General features: G+C 34.7%; 1 protein-coding gene across 5 annotated transcripts in view; it reads right to left on the bottom strand.

Moving 5' to 3' along the window:
- Positions 1-16327, bottom strand: part of RALGAPA1 (Ral GTPase activating protein catalytic subunit alpha 1) — a 219904-nt gene that overhangs the window by 58614 nt on the left and 144963 nt on the right. For all 5 annotated transcript variants that reach the window (XM_033851187.2, XM_019924021.3, XM_019924023.3 and 2 more), the window contains exons 31-34: positions 16083-16217; positions 14932-15115; positions 8174-9038; positions 5637-5708 (exon numbers count right to left, since the gene is read on the bottom strand). In XM_033851187.2, the coding sequence (XP_033707078.1) occupies positions 5637-5708; positions 8174-9038; positions 14932-15115; positions 16083-16217 (1256 nt within the window). The remainder of the gene's footprint in view (positions 1-5636; positions 5709-8173; positions 9039-14931; positions 15116-16082; positions 16218-16327) is intronic.

The following is a 16327-nucleotide window of genomic DNA, read 5'->3' as shown; positions in this document are numbered from 1 at the left end:
AACCAACAGTTGGTTCTTTGAAAAGATAAACCAATTGAGAAATAAATGTTATTGGGAAAACTGGACATTCACATGCAAAAGAATTAAACTGGACCCTTGTCTTACACCACTCACAAAAATTAACTTGAAATGGATTAAAGACTTAAATCTAAGACCTGAAACCATAAAACTCTTAAAATGAAAATAAAGGGTAAGCTCCTGGACATTGGTCTTGTCTATGATTTTATGGATATAACACCCAAAGCTCAAGCAACAAAAGCAAAACAAAACCAAAAATAAACAAGTGGGATCACATCAAACTAAAAAGCTGCACAGCAAAAGAAAGGATAAACAAAATGAAAAGGTAACTGACAGAGTGGAAGAAAATATTTGCAAATTACATTTCTGATAATGTAAGAAACTCATACAACTCAATTGCAATAAAACACTTATAATACAATTAAAAAATGGGCAAAGGACATGAATAGACATTTTTCTAAAAATGATATTCAAATGGCCAAGAAGTACATGAAAAATTACTTAACATCACTAGTCATCAGGAAAATGGAAATGAAAAACCACACTGCAATATCACCTCATACCCAGTAGAATGGCTATTATCAAAAAGACAAGCGATAAGTGTTGGAGGGGATGTGGAGAAAAGGTAACCCTCGTGCACTGTTGGTGGGAATGTAAACTGGTGCAGTCAACTCTGTAAAAAGTATAGAGGGTCCTCAAAAAATTAAAAATAGAACTACCACGTGATCTGGCAATCTCACTTCTGGGAATAAATCCAAAGGAAATGAAAATACTAACTGGAAAAGATATCTGCACCCCTGTGTTCACAGAAGCATTATTTACAATAGCCAAGGTATGGAAACAATCTAAGTGTCCACCGATGCATGAATGGATTAAGAAAATGTGGTATTTACAATGGGATTCAACCATAAAAAAGAAGGAAATCCTGGCATTTGTGACAACATGGTTGAATCCTGAGGGCATTATGCTAAGAGAAATAAGTCAGACAGAGAAAGACAAATCTTGCATGTTCTCACTTATATGTGAAATCTAAAAAATCTAGATTCACAGAAACTGAGATCAGATTGGGTGGAGGATGGGTAAAGGGGGTCAAAGGGTACAAATTTCCAGCTATAGGATGAAAAAGTTTGGGGGTGTAATGTACATTACAGTTACTATAGTTAACAATACTGTATTGTATATTTGAAAGTTGCTATGAATGGATTTTTACAGTTCTCACAACAAAAACTGTAACTAAGTGAAGTGATGATGTAGTAACTAACACTGTGGTAATCATTTTGCAATATATAAAAATCATTATGTTTAAACCTTAAACTTACACGATGTTATATGTCAATTATATCTCAAAACAGCTAGAGGTCAAAAAAAAATGTTGAAGGGATGACATGGGAATACAGAAATTAATTATATATATAAAAAAAAGAAAAAGAAAAGCCCTACAAAACTGAGAAAAGGAATGCAGTAGAGAATTATGACACCATGTATGAATCTCTACTAAGTATCTTTTGAAATCTCAGTGAAATTGAGTTTTGTAAAAAAAAAAAAAGCCCTGAAATTGACCTAAGAGGTAAAAGAAAAACTGAAAAGACTAATAATGATGAAACAAATGGAAATAATTCGAAATTCTACTAATTCTTCCAAATTTTCAAATAGATAACATTCATTTTATGAATCTGGCTGTAATGTTAATTTTGAAAACATTAGAACAGGCAAAAAATTAACTATAAAATATTCTAATAGATGAACCATGCCCTAATTAAAAATGAAATTCTAATAAATTTAACCCAACAGGAAGTCAAAGGATCCAGTAAAGTTTATCCCAAGAATGCAAGAATTATTTAATATTAGCAGTCTAGTTAATATACATCAACTAGTTAAGAAAGCAAAAGCTGAATATAAAAATATATAAAAACCTGAATAGATGCTGAAAAGGATTCTGATAACATTTAACTACCTTTCTTTATGAAATCTGCTAGAAAACAGGCTACCTTCTCAGAATGATAAAAATGATCTATTTCAAACGTAACAACCAATATTTTACTTAAGTATGAAACAGAAGAGTCATTTCCATTAAAAGCAGAAAAGACAAGGATGACCACTCTTCCTATAACTATTTAACACTGTAGTGCCGGTTTTAGTCAGTACAATCAGACATGATGATATAAGAAAATAATGGCATAACTTTTCGAAAGGAGATGACTTGCAGAAAACGATTATATAACTAAGCGAATCCTAAGAGTGAGACAACTATAAAATGTTTAAAATCAACAAGAGAGGAACTTCCCTGGTGGCGCAGTGGTTAAGAATCTGCCTGCCACAGATCAGCTCAGTGCTTTGTGACCATGTAGAGGGGTGTGATAGGGAGGATGTGAGGGAGACGCAAGAGGGAGGAGATATGGGGACATATGTATACGTATAGTGATGCACTCTGTTATAAAGGAGAGACTAACACACCATTGTAATTATACTCCAATAAAGATGTTTAAAAAAAGGGAGGGAATAAGAAAAAAGAAAAAAAAAGAGAAATAAGACTTAAAATAAAATTGAAATAATAAAATTAGTATATTTAATCAAAAATAAAGAATCTGCCTGTCAATGCAGGGGACACGGGTTCGAGCTTTGGTCCATGCCATGGAGCAACTAAGCCCATGCGCCACAACTACTGAAGCCTGTGCACCTAGAGCCCGTGCTCCGCAACAAGAGAAGCCACCGCAATGAGAAGCCCGTGCACCGAAAGGAAGACTAGCCCAACTCTCCACAACTAGAGAAAGCCTGCACACAGCAACAAAGACCCAATGCAGCCAAAAATAAATAAATAAATTTATTTAAAAAAAAAAACAAACGAGAGAATTCATTAAAGTACCTGGATACAAAATATAATGGGGGGAAGATTCTACTCAGAATAGCAACACAAAAGTAAAATACCCCTAAAGGTAATGTCTGGGTATCAGAATAAATAAAAAACACTCCATGATTGTGAATGGGAAGAATGATGATAATAAATGTGTTTATTCTTCCCATAGGAAAGTTTTATTGCAAATCAAATCAAAATAGCAATGGGATTTCGTTTTCTGGAAAACAACAGCATAATTCTAATCAATAACGTGTTTCTGGAAGACAAAACAGGCGAGAACATCTAAGAAAAGAAGAATGTGTGTGGGTGGGGTGAGGAAGAAGACTGAGCCTATCAGATACTAAATTATTAAGCTACAATAAATTAAACAGTAACATCTCCACAAAATTGATAGACCAATCAATAGAAATGAACAGATAGCTTTGAAACAGCTTAATATTTGATAAAAACAATATCAAATCAATGGGAAAGATATGGATTATTTAACAAATTATAGAAATAGACTATTTTCCAACATTCAAGGTGGTTCCATTTCTCATTCCATAAATCAAAATGCATTCCAGAAGGAATAAATATAAAATAATTACCACTCTAACCAAATACTTCAAAATCTAGAAGGAAATGTAACAATGTTTAATTGATTTCAAGATAGAACTCTCTAAGCACAGCAAACAATTGAAGAAATTAAAAACAAAAAGATTGAGAGATATAATTACTACATAAAAATGGGTTGTTAAACAACCTGTAGTTGTTGAAAACTGAAGACCAAACGACAAACTAGGAGAACTCCCACAATAAATACAAAAGTTAATCCTTAACGCATATACATACGTAAAAGAGCTCTTACAATTAAGAAAAATTCCTAAATAGAAAAACAGAAAAAGGACACTAAGAGAGAATTTAGAAATTTTTTACAAATATATGAAAAATATTAACTTCACTAGTAATTAAAAACTATAAATTAACGAGATACCATGATTCGCCCCTCAAATTATAAAGGATAAGAAAATGTCATCAATATCTTTTGCTGGACAGGCTGAAGTTATACAACATTGGTAGGATTAGAAATGAGTACTTAATGGAAAGCAATTTTATATATGGCCTGAAAAAAGTCCTTATGCTTTGACCTAATAATTCTATTTCTAGGAATCTATTCTAGGGCAAGAAATTAAAAACAACTCAAATGTCCAAAAATCATAGAACTTGGTGCCATAGAATTTTTTTTGAAGAATATCAAAATGGCTGAGAAAATGCTAATATAGAGTTTTTTAAAAGACATAAATTACTATACATTACTATGATTCCAGTTTTGTAAAACAAACAAAAATCATACATATGTCTATCAAAAAGACTGAAAATATATAAAGAAATGCTAACAAGTCTTATGAATAACAATAGTTTTATTTTTGTTTTATATTTTCTATAATCAAAGAAATTATACATTATTTAAAAAATTATTCTGAGAAAAGCTAAAAACAACAAAAACCAGTTAGGAATGACAGGAAATGAATAAAAAATTATATTTTTCTATAAATTTGGTAGTAAAAGGCATGAAAGGGATGTACTATAGCTTGAAAGGATAGTAACTGAGGAAAGTTTTGTTTTGTTTTGTTTTAAAGGCAGATAACAAACATGCTTATGGTAAGAGAAGTAAGTAGAAATACAAGATAAAGAAGGGATAACTTTTTGAAGATCCTACACCAGGCTGAGAAAGTAGGAAGCAGAAGTATATAAAGAAAAAAAGCTTTTCTGATGCGGAAAGTGAGCAAGAGAAGATGGCTCAATACAGAAAATTTTAAAAGACGAAGATGTAAGGCCTATTTGTTTTGATGTGGGAAAGGTCTGAATCATCTTCACTTTGCATTCCTGTAGAATAGTGATGGCAGGGTGAATGGCTTGTTACAAACTAGTTTCCCAATTGTCAGAATCACTGGATTTAATTAATGAACATATGTGACTAACCTGTGTTAAAATGTGAATGTGTGGAGGAAGAAGAAAGGTTAAGAAATACTGTTCTAGCAGATTGTCTTTTCACATAGGTCAAACCTTTGAAGTGAATTCTTACGAGGTTAGAGTAGAGATGACCTTTTGACTATAATGCTAGGCTTGAGGAACAAAGAAGTGGTTTATAACAATTACTCTGAGAAGTAAAGTAAAAGTGAACAAGGGATAAAAAATCTGCCAAACAGCAGAGATGGCATTGTTGAAGTAAAGGTGCATGAATATACAGTAACTCTCTATATCACACTGGTTTGATAATTTTCTCTAGTAATATACTGCTGCCCAGGAGTAGAGAAAGCAGTCGTTAGGAATGATTCTAATTAGAGAACTGGTTATGGAAATATATATATACACACACACATATATATGTGTGTATATATATACTTAAGCAGAAGAACAGTTTTGAGGGTGCAAGATAAGGCATTTTAAAAATGGTTGACAATATGTAAGTTTGCTGAACAGAAAGGTAAGTGGAATCAGAGCTGGGTGGACAAACTGACTGTGGGAACAGGAAAAGCAAAAAACTGAAGACAAAAGTATAAAACACCAGTCAAGTGTTTATTATTTATAAACAATCCAAAGATACCAAACATTTAAATGCAGCTGTACGTTTTTCTAAAAATGGTATTTCTAAGGTATATATAAATGAAAAACAGTTTCTGCTCAGAAAGTTATAATTCAACAATACAGTATTATTCACACACAAACAGAGAAATAGCTGACAGGTGACAGAGATAAACCTGAAAATTTCCCAACAACTTACCACTGTCTTGAGTCCAAGTTCCTAAGTTCTCTAAGTAGTTTTTCATTTTTCTTCAAGAGATGAAAGCTCCTCCTAAATAGAGAGATTTATAAACATTTTCATCACGTTTGCAGTGAACGACATGACAGTTCTGGAAATACTTTCCAGTCTACTCATGCAACTCTTATACTTTTCTTGCCTTTTCATACTTCTAACACAAAGGAGAACAGACTCTAAAAAAAATGTAAAGAATATATGTCATTATTTCTACCCAGGCCCTCATACATTTCTGCTAGTGGATCATAATCTACTGGCCACTTAAATGTTTCCTTGCAGATGCTGTGAGTTTCCCAAACTCATATTCAGGAAAATGGATAAAAATACTTATAGGTTCCTTCTCAAGAGTTTCATAAAAATATGTGAGAAAGTTGTTCCTCACGAGAAATAAAATATTCACAAAATCTAAATCATTACCAAATAAGGATGTGTAATCCAGATGGAATTTGTTTTTTTTTCTTGTTTTACATTATATGTATTTTTCTACACTACAAAGCAGTGTGTAAATTTTACCAAATACATTACATAGGTGCTAAATTATGTACAAATTATATTCATGAAATCAATGCTTGCTGTGGTAAAATATAGCTTCCCATCTTTAATTTTTCTCAAGAGACAACGTATGGACCATTCTACAGCAAAAGAGAGTAGAATAAATTTATATTAGTGGCAATTACCTGTATGTGGACATACCATAAGGCAAATTGTTTTCCTGATATAACATGGCTTTCCCATAAGGCAGAGGATACGCCCTTCTAATAAATGGAAGGGTTTAAACCAAGTAAGATTATAAACACTAGGTAAGCAAGTAGAATTCCAATTCATTGCTTCACATGCATTTGAATTACTTTAAGATTTATGCATCCAGTGATATCTGAGCTCCCCTTCTACTATAAACTGAACAAAAACAATACATTCAATAATGCTTCTTCTTCCACTTCCCTACAGCTTTTAGTATCATAGAAATTTTAAAAATCAATTTTAAAGATAAATTTTAAAATATTTTTAATATTTAAAAATATTAATAATGCTTTACACTAGTGTACAATTTTAGTATTTTATGTACATTATCTAATTTAATTCTTACCATCATGTGAGGTAGGAGTTATTTCCTCAATTTGCAGACTGTAACCTGAGGCTCAAAGTTTAAGTGACTCTAACCTGGATCTTTTGCTTTAAGTCTCATGCCCTTTCATTTAACTCCTACTTAACTTACTTCAAAACTGTGTGTGTACTGCAAGTTTTCAATGAGGTTTTGCAATATGCATAAGAGAAAACAAAATTTAAAAAAATGAAATCCAGATTCTTTTCTTGATTTGATGCTAAATCCTGAGTTAATTTCTCTGATACAAACAAGAAATGATCATATCGCTGTTTGTCTAAAAAAAAAGTTAGGCTTATGTGCCATAATAAGAAATATACATTTGGGCTGTGTCCCCAGTTCCTGACACAGAGGTCCTAAAACCCTTGTAATTTCCTGAGTGCTGGAGGTTAACAGGAGAGTCTTACACAGACCTCCTAAAACCTTTGGAATTTCCTGGGTAATAAGAGCATCTTTTGTTCTAATAAGGTGACTCTTGGTGGTGTCCCGGATAACTTCAGGATGGTGCCTCATCACCAGAAAGAGCAAGCCATGATTAGGATCTTGAAACTTTCAGCCCCACCTCTGGGGAGAGAGAGGAACTGGAGACTGAGTTAATAATCAATCATGCCTACATGATAAGACCTCTGTGAAAATCCCTAAATTATGGGATTTGGAGAGCTTCCAGGTTGGTGAACACATTCAGGGTGCTGGGAGGGTGGCACACTGCAACTCCATAGGGACAGAAATTTCCACACTTGGAATCCTTCCAGACTTTACCCTATGTCCCTCTTCACCTGGCTGTTCATCTGTATTCTTTAACTATCCTTTGTAATAAACTGATAAATGTAAGTAAATGTTTTACGAATCATTATAGTTAATTTTCATACCCAAGAAGGGGGTTGTAGGAACCTCTGATTTACAGCCAGTTGCCCAGAAGTATGGGTGACCCAGACCTGCAATTGATGTCTAAAGTGGGGGGCAGTCTTGTTGGTCTGAGCCCTTAACTTGCCTGTGCTAACTCCAGGTATTGTTGAAACTGCTTGGTGTGGAAAACTCACACATTTGGTGTTAGAAGTGTTATAAGAAAAAACAGTTTTTCCTATTAGCTTACATGAAGGTTGGAAAAAACAAGATTTTTTTCAATTGTATGAGTTATGAGTTCTAAGTCAGATAGTTATACTAGTCATTATGAAAATGTTAAAGTTAATTTATTACATTAAGTTATCTTTTTATTCCCTTGAAACCTGATTATGACTCAGTAGACACAAAAAAAAAAAAAAAAAATCTGCCCACTGGTCAAAGAACTAATTGGTAGGTAAAATTTAGTGAGGGAAACAACAGAGACTAAAATGCTGATCATAAGATGAATAAGACTGATATTTTTTTAAAAAAGGAAAAATTTCTCCTTTATTCTTACCTTTTGTCCCAGGAATTCATTCCCAATATACTAAGAAGCAATCTGCAATAATAAAATGCTGACTGAGGTTTCTGAGGTGTTGGTTCATCTTGCTCCACAGCTTTCATGTTTAAGTCATTAAAGTGTTTCTCAACAAATTCTTTTTCCTCTGTATGCTGCTTAAGGATAGCGTTAATAACATCATTTTCCTGTTTTTCAGAAATGCACACAGGCTGTGGAGCAGGAATATTAAGTGAGACTCCAGTCCTCTGTAAGCATTCAGGACTAGTTACACCTAAATACTGCAAAAGCTCGTCAAGAACATCTTCTTCATCTCTTATTGTATCCCAAGTTGGTACAGTTTCTCTAAATCTTCTTCTAAACTGGAGGGAAACCCCATCTTTAACTGTTATATCTTCTAAGCATTCATGAGATGTAGAAGGCTCTTCTGGCTTCTCTTGGTGAGACAATGAAAGTATAAGAGATGTAGGTTCTGACAAACCACTTACAAGAGGTGGTCCATACAGGATGGCAGAATCCCATGAATATTTTCCAGAAAGATCACGTACTATAATCCTGACATTTGAATTGGCTGATGCAAGGCCAGCAGATAAACCTCCTCCAGGTATACTCTCTTCAGATCTGATCTGGATACAGGACACTAAGGTTGTATTGTTCAACACAAAGAACTGAATATTTGGACTCTCAAAGAGTTCAGGAGAAAGTTCAGTGCTTTCACTGTAATGATTGTCGTGATTTTCACACACCTGACTTGTTAACATAGCAGGACCACCACTCATTGGATAATGGCCCAAGTGATTTACCAGATGTGTAATAACAGTGCGGGCAGCTATAGAGATTAATCCTTGTTGCATTTGAGTTTTCACTAGAAATAAAAAATATAATAAGTGAGTGGGAATACTGCTGCTTCCTAGGAAGTCATATAAGAATGAAACATTAGACAACAAATGCGGATTCCATCACATTATCAAAATCACATTCAAATATTTGAGTAAATATTAATATTTTCAATTTAGAGTATGTACTACAAGAATGATAACGAAGAAGAAAACTGTTCTTTGATGAAGTTTTGTTCATTTTTATAAAAAAGCCCTCTTTGAAAATTTTGCTTATGGATTCATAATTTAAACTAAGGCTCTTAAATGTACATCATACCTTCAAAGAAGGTTCAAAAGTGTTATAAATCACTTGAAATCACTTAGCACCCAGATTAAAAAGTCAATGAAATCCAATTGTTAAGTTTCTTATATTATGAGGAGATTCAGAAACATAGTTTGCAGCATGCCTTAAACGGCATTTAATTACGGCTTTTATGGATGATGTAAAAGTGTCAGAAAAAAGTGATCTTTCACTAAACTTTAGGAGTCAGGATCAATTTAAATAGTGAGTCAGTGTAGCCAGCATATGCCAAGGAAACTTTATTTTAAAGGAAAAGATATTTTATGGCCTGCTTATTTTTCTAAGGCATTAAAGAGATCAGGAGCATATCTATATGAGTAACTTAAAAACAAACAAACATAGGAAATGGTAAAAAGAGAAAGCTCAAAGAATATAGTAGTAAGAGGCCTGAAGAGGCAAGGTGCCTAATGTCACGACCTGAAGGAGGAGAAAAAGGAGGGGAGGGTGGAAGGAAGACAAAGAATACAGAAAGAGAGTAAAGGGAGAAAGGAGGAAGTGCAGATAGACAATAACTTGTCCAAGCCCACTAGCCAAAGACTGCCAGTGTGATTCTATAGAGGGTTGATGTGGAAGCCACTTATGTAATGAGTGGTGTCAGGAAGTGGGGACAACTGGGTTAACTTGATACTTTTCATCTAGGAGGTGGGAGGAGAGTTGTCATTAGTAAAGACGTACTAATCATTCATGTTAGAAGAGGGCGTTCAGTTGTGTGTTTGTGTGTGTTGATAGTGTTCTTGTCTGTCTTATATACAAGGTTACAGAATAATCATGTCTCTGTATTGTTCTACCACAGTGATATTGTCTGAGCATTGTTATATTCTGAAAGTTAATCATTTGGGAATACTATGGCCTAGCTACCAGAATAAACATAGATTTGAAAATGTCCTGATGATCAAAGTATTACCTACATAAAATAAATTCCTTAATTTCGAGTGTACTTTGTGATGAATTTCAGTAACTATATAGAATTGTATAACCACCAACACAATCAATATATAGTAAAATTCTCACATCAAAGGAAAATAAATTTTATTTCATGTAAATTATACCTCAATAAACTCAACTTTAGAAAGTTTATACGGGAACTAGGTTGTACACTGCTGATATGATTACTTAAAAAGAGGCAAGGAAGAAGAACAATGTTATATTTTCGAGGTTGTAGCCCTCAAGATTCAGAACCGACACCACTGGGTACAGGCAAAGAGTCAGCAACAAATCAGCTGCTATGCCATTAATACCAATAACATCTTCTCCATTATTCCAACTCTAAAAAAGAACTGTTTTCTGTGGACTTTGGTTGATTTTGAAATGTTACTGAGTGTCAAACTTTTAATCTTCCATAATCAAGTTTTATTTTACATACATGTATATATAAACATTTTCAGTTTACTTAAAAGGTTCCAATTACATTGAGCTGTTCTTTGATGATAGTATGGCTAGCTCTGAAAATGAGCTATTCAACACTAGATAACAACACTAAATGATTAAACTTAACTCAATCCTACATTTTCAAGACCTATTATGGTAAAGTAAAAAGATATGCCACTGAATGATGAGAAACAGAGGGGTGATTTGAATCTAGTGCCTGCTTTTGCTTCTCTAATTATAACTTAGATTTTAATGAGTGTTCACACTGTAAGAGGCCTTGCAGATAATCTAGCCAATACTTCTCATTTTGCACTTGAGGGTTCACAGAAATTCACTGATTACACTTAAAAAAATAAATTAAGATTTCAGAAGTAGGTAGAAGCATTTTCTTTCCTAAGCTGCTTCTCCAAATTCAGGAGATATATATATATATATATATATATATATTTATATAAAGGGATAGACACCTCTCAACTTGTTAATTTGGCAGTTAGGTTTATTTGGATTTATTTTTGAATCGTAAGCTACAGAACATACACATCTTTCTTCTATATATCTTAGATATAAAGAAACATATGAAATTCTCTAATGTAGAAATTCAAAATGAAATTCTAAAATAACCAGCCTTGTGAGAAAATGCAAAATGAAGATATCGATGCTTCTAAGGCTTTGTGTAACTAGCATTCATTTAAAAAAGTCTATTCAAGGTTGTCTTTTCATATTGTCAGATTAAACAAACCCTACAGCATTTGCAGCAAACCCGTAATTACTGATTATTATGGCATACAAAAGCAGCAAGACATAAAAAGCTGCTGCAATTCACTGCACTGTAATAGAACATGCAGAGGAAGTTAATTTTGGCAAATGCTTTAAATATGAGCTTTGCATAATATGTATAGGTGAAACTATAATTAAGACAGAATGAATTCTTTGGAGCCTCCTTTCAGTCTGACCCTGCAAATGATGACTTTTTGCTAATAAGACTACTGCCATTTGACAAAAAGCCAACTTCACTACCTTGCTTTATTCTTTAGTAAATTTAATAATTACAGCTACTCCTGCCAATAATTCTCAAATCAGACTTGTTCAATCCAATACTGAGCTTATTAGGGACACTCTATGTTTAGAAATCTTTGGCCAAAAAAGTACTTGAAGATGATGAAGCATGCCTTAGACAAGGGCACAATGATTAGCCATTTCTGCCACATTAAAAAAAACCCACAGCATGTAGTCACTACAGACCACAGAATCACCTGCTGCTAGCTCACAGCTGTTCCTAAAAGGTTCTGCATTTATCTGGTCCTTAATACCTTTAAGAAAGTCCAAAGGGAACAACTTTAATACATTTAGAGAATAGCACCCTACAGAGTATTTGGTATCAATATAAAGCTCATCTGTTTAAAACCTTTACACCTTTCTGTCTTTTACAGTGACTGTTAATGGCACAGTAAATTTGCATGAAATACATTAAAACTTCCCTTTACATAAGTAAACTATTTATTTCACCGTTTAAGAAATACACTATCCTGCCCTGAATCAAACTTTACCATTTTACACCTTTAAAAATGCAAAAAGCAAAGAATATTTTCATATAACTTTGTCCTTAAGTAAAAAAAACACTGTATTGTACTATGCCAAATCTAAAGAAATAATTACGTCACCTGTATCAATTATTGTCTGAATTATTTTTCCTATATTCCTATTTCACTTGTATATATGTGTTCTAGACAAATTATCAGCTATTTGTGATCAACCCAAAACCCTAGCCCTGTTTCCTTGATGTGTAACTTTATATCTTCACTTGCATTCTATGTCATCAATCCATTACCACCGCCACATCCTAAATGTTTTAATCATTTATAACTATTCTGCCTTTAAAAATCAAACTCTTCCTTGATAGTTTACTCTTTGACCACAACCTCCTAGTCTAGTGATTTCCCAATTTTGTTTTGTAGAGCCTGGGAGAGGGTTGTTGCAGATGAATGGGAGAGAAGTCAGCACAATCCCTGCTGCAGCTCTACTTTAAAAAGTTTTACAAAGTGGACTTCCTTGTGAAATTTATTTGAAGAGGTTCCACTGCTTAAAAACTCATTTAATAAACAACTGTCCTAACATACTGATATGCTCTGTGGTTCTCAACCTTGGCTGCATATTAATCACCTGCAAGGTTTTAAAAATCCCAGCAATCCCAGATCAATATATCAAAATCTCTATGGATGGGACCAGACATCAGTATTGTAATATGCAGCCAAGGCTGAGAATCACTGTTCTAATTTGTTATTAACAACCACATCTACTTTCTGCATCACCTCTACTTTCTTCCAGCTTATTACCCATTTCCTAGCATCAGTTCAATCCTTACCAACCCTAGATTCTATAACTAAACCATATATCAACATTCTGAAAGCCATTGTTCCCTTGTATATCTGCCAGGTCCACCTTACTGAATGTTGACTGGTGCAACCAAAATTTTGCAGTTTCCATTTTCTACTGGGCCCTCAGTAACTTCTGTCAGTCCCCTTAATTTACTTCCACCTTCTTCTTTCTGGTCGCAGAGGAAGGGCTAATATTAACACCTAATCTTTCCAGCTCACCTCTCAGGAACTTCACTCTATTAATGATCCCCTTACTAACTTCCTTCTCAGCTTATCATTGAGTTTAACTGTCTTTAGAACTCCTTTAATCCTGAATAATCTTTTAACTTATCTATTGTTTTATCATTTTTCTTTGCTTTTTTAAAATAAAAAAGTCAAGCTTTTTAAAGAGCACTTTTGACAGATGGCTCTACTTCCTTAACTTCTGCTTGCTCTTCAACCCACAGCCATCCACTTCTGTCTCCTACTTTTCTGCTGAAACTAAAGTAGATATATTTGTCAGTCTTTTTGTACTTGATATCTTTATCATTTAATACCATTGGCCAGTCTTTAAAAAAATCTTTCTCTTCTCTTTGTTTCTGAGAAACTACTCTCTCCTGGTTTTCCTTCCTTTCCAACTTTTTCTTCTCAGAATACACACACCCATGTAAATACATATTCCTAACAAAGACCCCTCTGCTAAGACCTAGATCTGCATGTACAATCAATTGTACTAGATCTAGATCTCTTCATATGAATATCCAACAGGCACTCTGAGCTAAACCATTTCCAATACTGCCGTCCTGATTTTCCCTCCTAATCCTTTAAACTTTCTCATATTCTTAGTCTAGTTTAGGGAAAATATAACCAATTTAACCCTTTAGCAACTCTTGCTTGGCCTATTGCAACAGCATCATGATTGGTCTCTCTGATCCTGAGTTAACCACCCTAAAATCAATCTAACATACTAGAGATCAGCAAACTTTTTCTGCAAGGGGACAGAGAGTAAATTATCTTCAGCTTTATGGGCCATGCTATCTCTGTCCCAACTACTCAACACTACTATTACTACACAAAAGCAGCCATAATGACACACAAATGAAGAGCATGCATGTGTCTCAATAAAACTTTCTTTATAGAAACAGGTGGCAGGCATGGGCCATAGTTTGCTGACGCCTATAAAATACTACTATCAAAGTGCTCTTAATACTAATTTTATCATGTATATCAGTGGGCCCCAACCTTTCTGGCACCAGGGACCAGTTTCGTGAAAGAACTTTCCCGTGGATGGGGGGTGGGGTGTGGAGGGATGGTTCAGGCGGTAATGGGAGCAATGGGGAGCGGCAGATGAAGCTTCACGTGCTTGCCCGCTGCTCACCTCCTGCTCTGCGGCCCAGTTCCTAACAGGCCGCAGACCAGTACCAGTCCGTGGCCTGGGGGTTGGGGACCCCTGATGTATATCACCTCCTTAAAACCCTTCAGTAATTGCTGGGTTCCTCTGGGCTACCCCTGTATCTTGAATGTACTTTTGTTTTAATATGTACTCATATCATAAGGTTACTTGTTTATATCTTTCCCTTTTATCAGAGAGTAAACTCTCTGAATGTAAAAACAATGTGGTTAAAAAACTTATCAGAATAACTCAGAAGTATAAAGGGAATGTCATCACATATAATCTTAGGAATTGTGTATCTGAAGTTGTTTCTTAAACTAAAAATGAACTTAGCTATAACGTACATGTCAAGGTAAACAATTACCAAGTAAGATATATTATCCTCCAGTATTTCTACCCAGGCCTCAAATCATACCTTGGGAGAACCCAAGCAACAATACTGTCCTGAAGAGAATTCATTTTACCTTCTGTTACTGGCTGGAGTTTAGAAGATCGTTCCGAATCAGGAGAGTGCAGAGGTTCAGGCTCTTTTAGGCTTTCCAAATGCATAAAAGGATCATAATCTACAGATGCCAAATCAGAGAGGCTTAATGGAAAATACCTTGGATTGCTAAAACACTGAGATCCATAAACACACCCATGTAATACCTGAAAATACAGGGGAAAAAACATACCAAGTTTTCCTTTTAAGTGAAAATAAATACATAAAGAAAAAGGAGAAAACAAGTCAACTGCTAATACAAGTACTTGACAAAAATTTTAAATATTTAAACACTTAGCTCTTCAATCAAGGTAAAATTTAATCTAAAAAAGAAGAATGAGCAAAATTTAACTAACGATTCTCATATTCAACAAAGATTTCTTTCAAAATTTTGCAATGAAACAACAGTGTCTTGTAAGAAGTACTTTTTAATTATCCCTAGTACCATAAGATAAATCTATGTTCTTAGAAAACACCTAGCTCAGAGTTTCCCTGGTGGCGCAGTGGTTGAGAGTCCGCCTGCCGATGCAAGGGACACGGGTTAGTGCTCTGGTCCGGGAAGATCCCGCATGCCGTGGAGCGGGTGGGCCCATAAGCCATGGCCACTGAGCCTGCGCGTCCGGAGCCTGTGCTCCGCAACGGGAGAGGCCACAACAGCGAGAGGCCCATGTATCGCAAAAAAAGTAAATAAAAAATAATAATAATAAAAAAAAGAATCTGCCTGCCAATGCAGGGGACACGGGTTCAACCCCTGGTCCGGGAAGATCCCACATGCCACGGAGCAACTAAGCCCGTGAGCCACAACTACTGAGCCTGCACTCTAGAGCCCGCAAGCGACAAATACTGAGCCCATGTGCCACAACTACTGAAGTCCGTGCGCCTAGAGCCCGTGCTCTGCAACAAGAGAAGCCACCACAATGAGAAGTCCACGCACCGCAGCTAAGAGTAGCCCCCGCTTGCCGTAACTAGAGAACGCCCAAGCACAGCAAGGAAGACCCAATGCACCCAAAACTAAATTTATTAAAAATAAATACCTAGCTATAAAACAATGAAAATGTAATACTAAGAAATGTTATTGCTTTAGGTTTTAAAAACCCTTGGTTACCAAATAAATAATAAAGCAAAGAAGTTTACCTTATAAATACAGTTGAGGACAGATTTTTCTATTTTATCATTTTCTGCTCCTGTTGCATGGACTGGTTGGAGCAGTGTCTTTAGAGGTAAGGCCATGATCCAGTCCAGAAGGCACAGAAGTAAGGATACCACCAACTGAAACAACAACAAAAAAGATCATTATTATTGTAAACTCATAAAATAAGAGTTAAAAATTTAACAGAAATTCACCAACTTATCTTTTGTTTTCCAAAATGTATTTCAGG

The sequence above is a fragment of the Tursiops truncatus genome, chromosome 2, assembly GCF_011762595.2.
Source record: "Tursiops truncatus isolate mTurTru1 chromosome 2, mTurTru1.mat.Y, whole genome shotgun sequence".
NCBI classification, from domain to species: domain Eukaryota; kingdom Metazoa; phylum Chordata; class Mammalia; order Artiodactyla; family Delphinidae; genus Tursiops; species Tursiops truncatus.
The sequence above is the reverse complement of the archived record's forward strand: the minus strand, read 5'-3'. Positions and strand labels throughout refer to the sequence as shown.